The 15,016-nt window shown below is 41.0% G+C and overlaps 2 protein-coding genes across 2 annotated transcripts in view; both read left to right on the forward strand.

Annotated features, from left to right (window-relative positions):
- Nucleotides 1-15,016, forward strand: part of LOC136050882 (protein unc-13 homolog B-like) — a 179,898-nt gene that overhangs the window by 74,263 nt on the left and 90,619 nt on the right. The window lies entirely within an intron of this gene.
- Nucleotides 5,227-7,826, forward strand: LOC136050917 (protein unc-13 homolog C-like). Its single transcript, XM_065740126.1, has one exon. It carries the CDS (start codon nt 5,227-5,229, stop codon nt 7,702-7,704), a length of 2,478 nt encoding a protein of 825 aa, XP_065596198.1. The 3' UTR covers nt 7,705-7,826.

Below are 15,016 nucleotides of genomic sequence, written 5' to 3' on the forward strand. Positions count from 1 at the left end.
CTGAACAAGAACACAAGTTGAGGCTTCTCAGGCAACAGGGCTCTGAGGTCACTCTGGAAGGGTTTCTGGGAAGTAGTTTCTTTGCTTACATTGTTTTGTTTCTAAAATCGCTTCTGTCCTTTGCAACTAGAGTCTTTCCAATAGCAGAGATATGTCTCATCTTTAGTCCACTGTGAAGTGCCTTGTGTGTTTTCTGCAACCTTATATTTAGCAAAAATTCCCTGAGGTGAACACGTTTTGCAGACCTCCTTCTATTCTCCGGTCCTGCTGTTGTTCACGCAGCATTGCTCAGTTCAGTCACTTTTGTTCTGATAATTCACTCCAGGACTCAAAAGTTAGTTTTTTTGTTGATGATCAGGAGAAGGTTTGAAAAGAGACACATTCTGAGAAGCAAGCAATAAATTCCACATTTAGCTAAGATCCAACCCAAAATTAAATCTAATCATGTTAATTAGAAAATTGCATGCTCACCTCCAGAAGCCATACGTCAGCAAAACTGGCTGCAACCCTTCATGTTTCCGTCAAGCCCTGTTGTTAGGATTCTTTCAGCAATTAATGTGTTTAGAAACGCTATAATATTCACAGAAAGAGTCGATGTTTCAGCATGCAGTGTGCTGGGGCGGTGTTGCTATGGCAGCCTCAGCCACGAATTCTTTCTTTTGATACTGCCAAAACCTCTTTTCCCAGAATGTCCTGTATTTTGGCTTCGTGTTTAAAAGATACTTTATAAAGTAGAAAGATGTTTTATTGCTTTTCTTATGGTAATTACTTGCATAGATAGTGCAATACCACTGTGTGTGGAAGACTGTAAATATAATCCAGTTCAAAAGGCTTTACTCAGTGCCATGATGGTGTGAGCTGATAGTCAGGCAGGCTACTGTGAAATGATTTTTGGTCATAGTGAGTTGGTTTTTGTATCTCTTTGAGTCTGCACATCACATCTGCCCCGGCGTGCCAGCACCTTCTAACATGATAGAGTGGGATAAATATGTCTCGATGTTTCCTTACTGGGAAAGCAACCCAAACTCCTTTTAGCAGAGCTTTGATGGATACCAAGGGGCAGGGCTTCCATTTATTATAATTCCATTTCTGTTATTCCATTTGACTGCCACAGCTCTCTGCTGCCTAGGACAATGCTAACGGCTCTGCAAAGATGCATTTGCTTTAAATCGCATTTACCCAGAGAGTGCTTGAAGCCAATACACTGTTCAGACAGTTCTCGTCTGTTGTAGGGCCTGACCTTCTCAAGGGAGATGTAAATGTAAACTGTGACTGATTCCCAGTTGTTTAGTGAAGACCTAACTGCAGTTAATTCCCTTCTAGAATTTCTTACTTTTTGCATCTCACTGCTGTTGGTGTGCTGTGCTTTCACTCCTGTCATAGTCAAAAATCGGTATATCAGGAGGAAGTGGAATTTGTTCATCTGTTACGAAGATACTTGGAAACATTTTGCCCGTGGCCAGGTGGTAACCTGGTAAGTCATTTTCACCACATTTTAGAACTTCTAAAATGTCATTTTTGTCCTCGTGAGAATTACAAGACGACCCAAACATGCCCAAAGAGAACCAGTGATGTCTTTCTCCTACTTAACTTGAGCCTGGCTTCCTTCTGGGTTGCAGAATGCAGGAGCAGTGGAACCTGTGGGTGCTGTTCCTCATTCTGCACACTCAGAGATAGCTGTGCTTAGCGAAGCTTTAAGTTGTGCAGAGAAATGCCTGCTAAAAAGGCAATCCGAACTAAGTTAGCCTGAAGGCTCGTTGTACCTCGGAGGCCATCAGGCTGCAAATACTCTTTATTTAAAGATGTGATTTGTTGTTAGATGGTAGGGTGACTTCTGAAGTGATTATAAGAAAAAGACTTCAGCAAGGATTTGCATCCAAATTAGGTATTTTTTGGCTGAATTTGCATTAACTTTTATTGACACTTTGCCTGTCTGTGCTACCAGGGAGCATAACCCTAAGACAACAAACCTAGAAGAACAGGGGACACAGAGTATACAGTGCAGGACCTAGTTTGATTCAGCAGACGGGAATGGAAACACACACCCCTCCCTCAGTGGGGAGGGGAAGGGGAGGACCCTGTGAAGAAGTGCAGTGGGAATGTGGAGCCAGCCCATGATATGGACAGGGCAAACACTCTGAGCTCTATGTCTGAACATGGATCAGAAAAGCAGTGTCAGAAAGCAAGGGAAGGAGGGACAAAGCCTGCAGATGAGATGCAAAGAGAGCAATTCTCTTACCTGCTTCTTGGCATTCTTGTAGGTAGTAGTGTTTTGTTCTGTGATAGAGGCATAGACTTCCACCCACTGTACAGAGAGGAAGAGACAGTTCCCTCTGATCCAGAACTGGCATCTTCATGTTCTGTTCTAGCCTTATTCCCAGGCTGGGAGGAAACAGCTTCAGACTCTCTTTGGATGAGCTGGAAAGATACTGCTGGTAGTTGTAATCAAAGTTATTGTTTCACAAAAGTCTCTAATGAAATAGATGTGTGTGTATGTGTATATTGATATGTGTATATGTGCATTTATTTATTTATTTATTTATTTATATTCATGCACATACAAGTATACAAAAGGAAATCTCTGTCATGTTTACATTCAGCTACCTGCTTCAGAGCACCTGCGGTCTGTCCTACAAGTGTGTTCAGCAGGAAATAGCGTTCTCCATAACAAACTGTTGCTGTCAAGCAGTTCATTAGACTGAGGAATGAACAGTGAACTTCAGCTTGAATTGATTTCTTTTCTTCTTTTTTTAAACTAAAATGATCATTAAGTCCCTCTGGTGTCTTGAAAGCTATGTGTAGAAGGACATTCCAAGAGAATCCTTGCGCAAACATCTAAGTTTTTATCCTAGCCCTCATTGTGTGGTATGCTGGAAAATATTTGAAATGAGCTGCTGTCATGCACTGCAGGCTGGGAGCTTGATGGTTGAGCTCTTCTTCCAGGATGCTGTTGAATTTGGCTGCTTGCTGTCTTAAGGTTTACTTCTTAATGTTGACACAGATGTGGTTCTCTGGCATTAATCACCAGTTAACCGCTCAAGTGAAAAGGTAAATGCTGTCAGTGGTGAAATAAAATAATCTAAGCAAGTATTTCTTCAGTCAGTCCTTTTGAGTAGTTGGATAAGAGATTAGAAACAAAAAACAAAAACACGAACACAAACAGATGGACTGATAACCTGAAAATTTTATAAAACCAAAGATTGATGTATTTAAGATGCTGACAAAGAGATTAAATGGAGAATTGTATAGCTTCTATGAGGGCAGGTATGACAACTTAGTTAAGTTTCTGAGTGGTGGGACTTAAGCCTGAAGCACAGGTGCAACCTCTGTTAATTAGCTCTGATTATAGAGACTGTTATTTATGAGTGCTGTCTCCTCCAGATCAGAAAACCCTCTCTTCTTCCTTGTTCTTAAAGGGAACAACAAACATGAAAGCAAAGAATTTACCACAATGAAAATCCACAAACAGCAAAATGTTGGCAATATTGTAAATGGTTGTTAAGCAGAACTGGAGGATATATAAGGAATAGTTTCTGCTCTGCAGCAACTTGGCATCAGTGAAGGTGTACAAGCCTTCAGTCAGTCTTTTAAAAACGTAAATTATTTTGCACCTGAAAGAGGCACTTGGTGAATGCTTCTGTGAACTCTGGGCAGTGAGAAGGATAAGGATGAGCTTGTTGCTGCCTAGGCAAAACCTCGATTCAGTGAACGGACATCTGGTGGTGTTCTGTCCTGTGCTTAGTGTAAAAATGTGAAATACTTGGGCTCTGTGCTTGGTCCAGCACTCTGCACTGGGTGCCGTGTGGGGCTGCAACCTGGCAGAATCTCTGCAGAAGACTCCAGTGTAGCAAAGTATGCTTAGGAGACCCAGCCTCAAAGAACAGTGAGAATGGAGCAGCAGAAAAATGTCTGGATTTGAATTGTGACCTTGTTGTTGGTTTAGCTGTTCTAAGGCTAGAAACTCTTTCTAGTACTTTCAACGCAGCAGTAAACCTGGCACCAAGATAGGTGGACTTCACAAAATTGAACGTAGGCTGCAAGTTATATGTTATGGTTCTATATGCTACAGAATTTAAAAAACATTTTCTTAAGAACTAGGTAATCATTAAAATGAAAATTAAAGGCAACTATTGTAGAACTTCCATGAAACAAGAGCATGAGAATGAGTGTACAATGAATGCACCATGGTATGTCAAAGGCAGTGGCATTCTTTTGTCACCTTGGCTTAAGGGGGCTGTCTGTTTTGGTCTCTGTATGCCTTTCTTCCTGGAGGAAAAAGCTTTTAGTGCACTGCCTTGTAGGTACAGCAGTTGAAGAGGTTTGAAAAAATTAAGTAGGTAACATAGTATTTATTCTTTGCTCCTTACAGAGGAGATTTAAATGGAAAAAAAATGATCCATAGCAAAATCTTCAGGGTTGGAGTAGATGTGACGTGCAGAATCTTCATGCTGTCAGCTCAGCCTGTTCGTACATATGCTGAGTGTGGCATATTTAACTGCAGGTTAGATTGGGAGCTTGTAAGCTTTAAGGTTGTTTTTTCTTTTTTCTTTTTCTCTTTTCTCATGTTTAGTAGCAAAATATTAAGATAAAGATATTAAAATAGCAAAACGGTTTTACACTCAAAATCTGTCACGCAGTCTTCTTGCCACTTTGCATTGCTTTGTGGAGTTCTCATGAGATAGCTGGTACTGAGCCAAATTTAACTTGATTTCTGCTTTGGTTTGAAGGAAGAAAGGATGAAGACTGTAGACTGAAAGGAAAAGTGCCTTGATAGAATCTTTAATAACTGTCAGGGTAATTCAGTCACATAGCCCACCATTGCAAGAAGCTCGGCCTGCTAGAAGTTGCAAACCTGGCACTACTAGGAAAGGAACACAGAATTGCTCTTTTCCTTTTTACTTTCTTAGGGAGAAAGAGTTAGGAACAATTATTTCTACAGAGGAGGACCTGATCTGGGCAGGTAACCAAAACCAAGATGATGGCTGTATGCTTTAAATAGTACATCCTCTTTCTGCCTGCTTTGATGTGGATGCTTTTTTTTTTTAATTCCTCTTTTTAAGTTACTTTGGCTATTTCTATCTCAACCAAATTGTAATCTTTTTTCCCTTTTTTGTTAGCTACTTCGTGACAGAATAAAAACTGGATGTGAGTTGTGCATTGGGAAGGGATTGATGTGTGGTTGTGCGGCTTGTAGCGCTATGAAAAACACAGGTTCAGCTGCTGATGATGTTTGCTAGAAGTAGATTGAAAAAGCATGAAAATGAAATTGCACTTCTGCAGAGAAAGCCTGTTGTAAAACTGTGGGCCAGGAAGCAACTCCGGAAGCAAAGACTCCAACTGTTTCTACGGGACAAAATGAAGAAGCTCCTTCAAGGCCAGGCAGATGAGAATCCAAATCATGCTCACCACTGCCAGCTCTCTCCAGTAGAGATTGAAACGGACATGTTTGTTTGTGGAATGAATAGGAGTTCAGCAAGCACTGAGTTTTCCACTGCTGGAGGTGACTTCCATCAGGATGGGCAACATGATACCAAGGGAGTGAGTGAAGTGTGTGTTGGTGAGGTGGAATTGAACTGGGATGGCTATGTGAAAATACCGTGCTCAATTCAGCAGAACAAGAAGGACGTGGAGGGAAATTCTACTTTTGGTGTGATACAGACCTCTTCTGAAAGAAAGAGTAGAGTATCTGAGGGGCAGGACCTTTCTTCTCTGAGCATAACAACGAGCTGGAGAGAGATAGCTGAAAGGCAAGGGTTCTTTCCCCAGGAAAAGCCTGCTGCATACAAGAGTCACAGACGGCAATCAAGAGATCACTCAGCGGATGTGGTTGATTATATTGTTAAAGAACTTCAGGGAATAAGTCGCATCCAAACAGAGATTGCAGAACTCCGACAACACCTCACTTTGATAAAAGGCTCTGTGGATGAAGTCTCCAGCTGTGTGGATACTGTCCTGAGTGAGATAGAAGGCCTGCAAAGTGGTTCCACTGCCAAAACTTCAGGTACGCACGCTCGGGAGCCAAATAAGGAGGTGCACAAGGAAGAACCAGTGTTATATTTTTATGGGATTCCAGAAAAAGATGGTGAAAACACAGTAGAACTTATCTGCAGCTTCTTATCTGAGTATCACTGTTTCAATGGTATCCAGTGCAGTAAGTATATAAAAGATGCTTATAGATCAGATATTGGTACAGGCAAGTCATTAACACCAAGACCAGCAGTCGTGAAACTTGTCAGTTGTGAACAGAGAGACTTTATTTTACAGAAGTCTATTATTCTGCAGAGCTCAGGGGTCCGGATCACTACCAGTGAAGAGCAAAGGAGGCAAAGTGGCCAGAGAGGCCACAAAGCAGATTCAGTCTCTTTGCAGTCTGGCTTGAAGAAAAATAATTGCAACTCAGTGAGTTTTGATGCATCTCAGAGAGCTGATGCAGCTGAGCACCTTCGGACTGACTCATGCCAGGTTAAGAATAAAAGCACAAGTAGGAAAACACAGTGTGCAGGGGAGAGATTTGATTCTGTGCAGAAGTCAACTTTGACTAAGAAAAGCAACTCAGTATCTGAAGCTGAGAAGGAAGCACAAACAATAAGCTGCAGTGGGCTGCCTTCTTATGAGAGTGACTTTCATAAGGCTCTTCATGAAACTCCAAAAAGCCCTCCTCAGATGACCAGTTTGGCCAAACCAAGCGATGGAAATTATTGCTGCTCATCTAAATCTTTGGATCATGCAAATCAGATGTGTGCTTCAAGCAGTGGAGATGAACACAAGCTTGATGCTGAGAGTGGCACTGAGAATGGGTCTTCTCTTCTAGGTAAAGATGAGAGGATAACTGCAGAAAGAATTGAAATAGACTGCGATACCCCATACAAATGTACCAGTGTGGAGAAAGTTGATACTCAAAGAGAAGATGTTTCTAGTGGAGTGACAACCATTAGCTATGATTGTACAACAGATGAACTGGCTGATAGCAGTGACAGCTTGAAAGATATGATCCAAATGGACCTGAATGATCAAGATCCAACTGATCAGGTCTTCAGGGACGTCCTGGAAAATTCTCAGTATTTTCTTGATCATTCCCGGGATAACATCGATCTTGTAGACATGAAGTTTTACACTAATAAGCTTGGGAAAGCCATTAATCACTTCAGGTCTGCTCTGCAAGTGGTGTTTCACAAACTGGAGACAAGTGATTCTGAAATGCTTCTGGAAAATGATAGTGGCTTACAGATGGATGATGACAATACACTCATGCTGACCAGTTCAGGTATGTGTGGCAGCTCTGACAACTTTGCAGAAACCCCTCCCAGCCAGTCCTCCGAGAGCCAAGCGAACACAACTGCCAATAGCGAAGCATCTGCTCAGATGCAATTTCTTCCTTCCAGTCTTTCCTCTGTTCCATACGAGCCTCCTGTTTCACATTTGATGCCAGCATCTGACTGTGAAATTCCTCTTGGGCAGCACTCACCTCCTGATGAAAGTGGAGTAGATGTGAACTCTCTACCTGAGCAAAACAAAGAGTGCAGACCCATGAGCCTTGAGAAGGTGTGTGCAGAGACCATCTACCTGAACAAATGCATCAACAATTTCAAAAATGTACTGAGGGAAAAGAGACAAATGCGTAGGAGACTCATAAAAGAATTAGCACAGGAAGGAAACTGGATTTCTACTGAGGAGACAAACTCAGGTAAACAAAAAAGTTTTTGAGGAGATGTCCATATCTGGTATTTGTGTAGTCAGTAACCAACGTCTCACTCTGTTGGTGGACCATTTATTAGAACAACTGTAGAAATTAGGAGACAATTATGAGGGCAAGTGCATGCACTATACAACAGTTTTAACAGTAACAAAAAAAAAAAAAAAAAAAACAACCCACCCTGAAATTGATTGTACAACAGACTGGAATGCAAATTAGTAAGCTTCAATTTATTTATTTATTTATTTATTTTAGAGAGAGAGAGAGGGGGAGGAAGGAAAAATTGCAGTGCATCTTCAGAATAACAGGTGCTAGGGTTTTTCATCATAATTCGTGACTTGGTTCCTTGTTAAATATGTTAGTTAAGATGTGGTAACTAAGTGTGCATCTGAGCTAAAAGTAGCTGGATGTGCAGTTTTAGGAGTTGAGTGGTTCCAGACTTCAAGTGGCTCCACCACAAAGTGGGAGTTCTCAGTGTTAAATCTCTGCTATATGTTATCCTAGTAGAAACTTCAAAAAAATAAAAATAAAAATCAAGACCTGTATTTGATGCTGTTTCTTTAATTTGTCCATGAGATGAGTTATATTCCATCTGAAGCTAAATACCTTACTGCCAGCACAGATAAAGAAATGCTTGACCACAACAGGTATGAGCTGATACAGCAGTAGAGCTATTCTGGTTAACCAGTTCCTGAAGACACAAGGGATGGAAATGACTGAAATGATCTAATGGACTGTATTTCGACAGGCCTTGGTTTGGTAAAACCAAATCTAACGGAACGTAGGTCCACCTACCCACTCCCTCTCCTGGCAGTAAGACAACTTTCTCAGTGACATCTCTGTCCAAATCGCTGCAGAGTTAAGAAAAGAGAGCTGATGGCTTCATGTCTGACATAAAGTGGAGCTACAGCTTGAAATTTTCCTTATTTCCATCCTCCCTGCATCCCATATTTTATTCAGTTTTCTCCTTGCAATCATGAAAGCTTCTCAGAATAATCAGTGAAAGTTGTCTCACCCTAAGTATTTTTTTTCCAGTGACTGTGCCTTTGGTGGGGAAGAGATCTGTCAGTCTGTATTTGACTTTTGCACTAGCGACCTTCTCAGTTTGTCTGTTTGTTTTTTGAAAATGAAGGTCCATTTAGAAATCTGTATTCCCCCCCTTATTTTTGGTAGTGTTTCCTAGCACTTAGATCCTGAACATAAGTTCTGGTTTTAAGACCTGGGGAACAGGCAGCAGTTTGGGTTAGCTTTTGCCACACTGCAACAGAATACTAAAATAACTTATTTCTGAGGCATCACTGCCTGTGAGAGAGCTGTTCATCTCTGCTGTTTGAGCATTACAGGCATGTTCACAAGATAGCCAAAATAGTGAAGAAGATCACATCTGGACTTTGGTTTCTTAAATCTGGCTTCAGCACAGATGGGCGTCCTAAGTCTCTCCTGTTCCATCTTCCTCTATAATAACGCATCAAAAGAACTGATATTTTGGTAGCTTTCTAGTAGAAGTATGTGTATATGGTAGGCACGACAGCTAAAGTTGCAGCAGTAGGTATAGGATGAAATAACAGTGTCAGAAGAGAAACCAGAGGAATCCAAAGAAATCAAGAGTAGTGAGGAAAAAAATTGATCAAATGATGAGGAAAAGGAGAGTACTTGGGAGGGGGCCTGGGAGGGATGCCAGTAAACAAAGCATCCTGACCATCAAGGCAAGGCAGGGGAGCTGGGGGCAAAAAAGGGGAGGTACAGGGGCGTCACTTAGCAGGAGCCGGAGCAAGAAGAGGAGATGACAGTATTGCCAAGGGCTGTAGAGCAGGTCAAAATTAATCATACAGACTTTCAGTTTTGGCAAGCATTTTCTGTGAAAATGAAGCAACAATTTTATTTATATATTAATTTGTTGCTGTTGCTGTTGAACCCAACCTAAAATAAGCTTAAACCAAGCACTTAGTTTCTTCCCTTGGAAAAAAGCACCATATTCAGAATGCAGTGAATGAGGTGATTGTATCTTTTTTTTTTCTTTTTTTTTCCCCACTTTCAGATGCCTGTATATGCCTTACTCAAAGATATATATTTTTTAATGTGTTTTTAAGTTCCTGGGTCAAGTGCTCCAAAAACCCAGTTTTGCCTCCTGGCTTTCTGGTTCTGATCCTGAACTGCCAAATTACTTGTTCTTGTTTGAAAGCTCAGTTCAAGGTATTTTATTAAATGCTCTTGGCAGTAGTCTGCATCAAAGGAGCAGATAACAACTTCGAAGGTGTTAGTATGTCTGTGCGTTCTGGTGACTCAGAGATGATGCACTGGCATAAAGGTTTGCCTTATTTATAGATGTACGCAGATGCAAATTATCAGAACAATTTAGAAGTTAGCAGATGCGTGTAGATAGTTGCATTTAATTTCAAGGAAAAAAATAAGTTCCTCTGAATATATGAGCAAATTTTCAAAATTTTGACTTGGAGGAAAAAAATCAAGCAAATGAAGTGAAGGTGGTTTATAAAAAAAACAAGCAGCACAACACAACAAAGTGAAACAGCAATGACAAAATAACAGCCAAGGAAATCACAACCAAACCCCCAGAAATAACAATGAATGCTCAGAAATGAAGTGGTTTAAATGGGTTTAACCAAGGTAGCTGCTGGTGATGGTGCTGTGAGCACACCTCCTGTAAGAAAATGTTATCAGAGGCAAAATGATCCCATATTTCCCAAAGTGAATGCAAGATTCATTACTCAGTTTGTTTCGAAATAAGCTTGACTTATATTTGAGAAGCTCTAGCGCTGTAAGACCAGTAAGTTTGGCAGTGGTCCATCTGTGTCAAGGGTTTATTTGTGGATAAACCAACTCGAAATGAACTAAGCGAATAAGCCTTAAAAACATGAGTAGTTTATAGGTGCACACTGATGACTTGCTACAGTTGAGCTGTTGGACTCCATCTGTCCTCAGTCTTTTCCAGCCAGGGACTGAAGTTGGGTTTTCCCTGCTCAGCACAACTATACCACAGCAGACCCAAGGGTGTGATAAGTTCAGCTTTCCTGCACTCAGACACTTCAGTTGCTCAGGAGACCACAGGAAGGAATCTGGTTCAAATACAAAGGAGATAAAAGCCAACAATGAGGGAAGTCTGAATCTGCCTTTGGAAATGAGACAACTGAGAAGACTAAGTCAGAAGAGGCTTGGATTTGAAGGGCTTTGTGGGGAAAAGAAGTGGAACTGCTGCCTGTGTGAGAATGTTTTCCTCCGTTAGCTCACAAACAAGAGGCTTGCAAGGTGGTCCAAGGGCTTTCACAGAATCCCAGAACAGCTGGGTTTGGCAGGACCCCTGTGTCTGTATGTTTCAGTCCCTGCTGAAGCAGAGACACCCAAGCTGGATACCCAGCAGCATGTCCAGCTATCTTCTCAAGGTCTGCAAGGAGGAGTATCCACATCCTCTCTGGGCAAGCTGTGCCAGTGCTCCATCACCCAGACAACACAGAAATGTTTCCTGATGATCAGAAGGAACCTCCTGTGTTCCAGTTTGCTCCCATTACCTCTTGTCATGACTGGAAACCACTGAAAAGAGTTTCTCTTGTTGAGAATCCATGCAGGCACTTCTTCAGGTGGAAAATAAAGTTTTTATGTCAACTACAATCCAGCACTTCATTTGCTGAAGTAATTTGATTTCTCCCTAGTGACTGAGTTAAAATAGCTTCTCTGTTTTCTTATCTTGGTGATTGCTTGTGTGTAATTACACCCATATAAGCAGTGACTTTGAAAAGTTATTTTAGCTTTTAAACCAGTTTCAGTGGCCTTTCTTGCCATGAAGGCATTCCTTCTCCCTCATCTTTCATTACCAGCTGAGTAATGTGAATCTTCTGTATAGATATGGAATTATCTAATTGGAAGACTTAGGAGATAACACATTTGTACCGGAAGTTTTAGCATGACTCTCATATGACTTTGCTAGCCCTGAAATTGCCTATCCATAAACATGAGATTTAGTGTAGGAGGCTCCTGGTTGGCTTTTTTCTTTTTTCTTTCTCAGGGGAGAATTGCCTAGATTTATAAAACTAGAAAATATCTTGCAAAAGCAAAATGTGTTCTGTGGGAGCTACCGGTTTCCTCGCAATGGGCAAAATGTACAGGGGGGCGAGGAGGGAAGGAAAGGGGACGCTTCGAATGCAAATAGTGGATGTACTCAAGAGGGAAGAGGGGAGCAAATCTGTTCAACTTTGTAATAAATACAGGTTCCCTCTCAAGTGTGATAAATGGCACCTCTAATTCTGCATTAAGATTATTCTTGAGTTTTATTAACTGAACAAGAACTGTAACTCCGTAAAGACTGGCTCTCAAAACCATATGTTCTAATGCACGTGCGGTTATGGGTGGAATTGATTGTGGTTTAATTTGAGAGTAGTTGTTAGAGATTAACTATTGAATCTCGCAAGGAGTGAGTGCAGCTCAAAACTCTGTGCTACACAGATGTTGTATCAATTTGCAGCTAATGTTTTCTCTGAAATGGCTTTAAAGAGCTCATGGCAGAAATCTGATCTGTTAACTTTTCTTCCTCTCCTTCTTCTCTTTTTTTCTTCACAGAAGGAGGTAGAGGAGAACTCCAGGTTGTACATGTTGTCCCTTCTAACCAGCATCTCTTTCTGAAATTCCTGTGTGTGCATGCCTTGTCTTCATGTAACCAATTGCTCCAGCTGAGGCCCTGGGATTGAGTTTAGCATGTTATGGTTGTCAGAGAAAATGTTAACACTGACTGCGGGCTAAGAGTCTGTTCAGTGTGTAGGACCTTGTACAAAGAGAAAACACAAATGCTTCGAGTCATCTCCCTTTGCTGCTCTGTGCAGTGCATGTGGTGTACAGAGGCACCATTACCAAAATACAAATGCCTTACTTTTTATTTTCTAGTCTCTCTCCGTATGAAATTGCTTTGAACCAAGTATTTCCTCCTTTTTTTTTTTTTTTTAATCTGTTGCATTATTTCATTCCATCTCCAACCGTTTGGTGCACTTGCAGCAATCAGAGTCATAAGTGCTGTAGTGGGCTGTAATACCACAATTAAGCATGATTGTGGGTACTGGGAGATGTATGCTGTGGATGCTGTGCCTTTTGAGCTCTGTGCTGCACTATGAGCAGAGCAGTGCTCAAAGTTAGATATGAGCTGCCTTATCAGCTAATACTAGATAATTAGCTATCTAATTATCAGACATAGCTATAAACCGCCTCTCCAGTCATGGACTTGTTGTCTCTCTGCTCATCATGGGCAGTCTGTGGGCAACAGGGGACTCTTTCCTCCTAGGAAGATCCACAGAATTTTTCATTGAATGCTGCATACCTCTTGTTTCTGTTTGCAGCTGTATCTCACGTAGGGAAATTTCTCTCTGTTGAAATCTCAGTTTACATTTTTATTCTCTTGAACGTAAACAACATGGGCTAGGTGTTTGCTGTGCTTCTGTCTCTCCCTCAGCTGTATGAATCAGGATAAATTACCTTCCCGGGGTAGACCAACGCTGTGTGGCTTTTTGGCTTCCATGCAAATCCCATCCATTGAGTTTGATGAATTGTCATTTCTAAGCTTTATTGGCTTACATATCAAGAGATTTGATTAGTTTTTACTGGCAAATGTCTATCCATCAGTGCTTTCTTGGAATTGCAGAGATATCTGGAATTGGTGTCAGGTTCTGTCCTCTTCTGGCTTTGTGCAAAAACATTGCAGTCTCCTTTAGGCAGCTCATCTTTTGTGTGGGAAACTGGTACTGGCATATTCATAAGGTGGAACAAGCTTCCTCCATGGCTCTTCATTTGTTTTCTGAATCGATGCTGTTGCTGAATATGGTGATTTCAAAATAATCCTTTTGCTTGTTGCAGCTTTGGATCCACATAAAATGCAGCACACTTGAATCAATAAAGACGTTTAACCACAAGACTGACTGCTTTAATTGGGATGATTTAGCTCAGTCTGATTCTGCTAATACCCTTGAAGAAAGGATCTAATTAAGCATGACTAGAAGTTTAATTTAGACATTGAAACAGTTGCTACTTGTAATAGCCTGATACAGATTTATCTGCAGCTAAATTTAGGAACTTACTGAGTTTCAATAACCAAGCATGGTATTGGAAAACAAGTTAAGATGATTTTAAAAACATACAAAGTCACTATGTTGAAGTAATCCAGCTTTCCATATTCAGCATCTTTTTCTAAGAGGACAGTGTGCTGGGCACAATACTTGAATGTGATGGAAAGTTGCAAGTTTTAACTTCTGTGTGGTCTGGGAGTTTGCTAGCAGTTCTGGGGATGTTCTCCCAAAAGGAAGACTTTGTGATTTTATTTTCACTCTGATTCTGTTTCGAGGCTTTTTGTCCCACGGAAGTAATTTGTTCTCTTGCTGAAACATCTTCCTTTATATGAGATAAATGGCAAGATTTACATATTTCAACTTTGTTAAATAACTTATCAGATTACTTGCAATCTTATCTACCGCTTTTCCTGAATAAGAACTCATTCTGAGAGCCTTTTTAGGACTTACTGAAGATTGTATTCTCTATGACTGAATACTGTGACTCAAATAATCTTGTCTGTTGGCTTTTTAATTTACGGTCTTAAATTCGTAAATTTGATTGTGGTAAACAGCTCTTGGTTGGAAAGAGACTTTAATTACTTGGAGAAGACCCTTCAGCAGCTGGATTGAAGCACCTTTTGTTATGAATTAGCATACTTAATTACTGGAGTGACAGGCTGAAAACATTTGCTGGACAGTGGATGTAAAATTATCATCCATCAGCATCAGAAATAGAAAAACTGGATAGAGAGGTGATGGACTATTTCTTTTATGTTTACCGCTGACGTCTTTTCAGTGCTTCTTTATGCACCTACAGGAGATAAGGAAAAAAGTAGTTGAAATTCAGATTGGCTATACTGCTTTCAAAAAGAGATCAAGTGACAGAGCTGGAAAAGTGGACACCAGATGAAAAACAGCTTTGTCTGTGACATGTGGATGTTCAGGTGTTAAACATACTGATATTGCCTTTCCATTTGTTAAAAAGGGCAGTGTTAAAAACTTACACAGTGTTTCCAGATGTTCTTTGCATCTGTCCATTGTTTCCTCTGCTTGCTGAGGTTCTTGGCAAGCCCAACTTCTGTCCCAGGGCAGACTAGAGCAGACCTGTGGCTGGCAAAAAGACCTAGAGCAGCTCCTGGAGCCCTCCTCTGTGCTGGACAAGTGTCGCCTTTGGAGGATGGGAATCTCCCTAGTGGCAGCAATTCCACCTGACCTACATTGCCATTTTCCTTCACACAAAGAGGAATTCATTAAATGTTCCTGCCCACAACAAGGGTATAAA

Source organism: Cyrtonyx montezumae, unplaced genomic scaffold, assembly GCF_038088225.1.
Source record: "Cyrtonyx montezumae isolate F1298 unplaced genomic scaffold, pur_monq_1.0 scaffold_25, whole genome shotgun sequence".
Classification (NCBI taxonomy): Eukaryota; Metazoa; Chordata; class Aves; order Galliformes; family Odontophoridae; genus Cyrtonyx; species Cyrtonyx montezumae.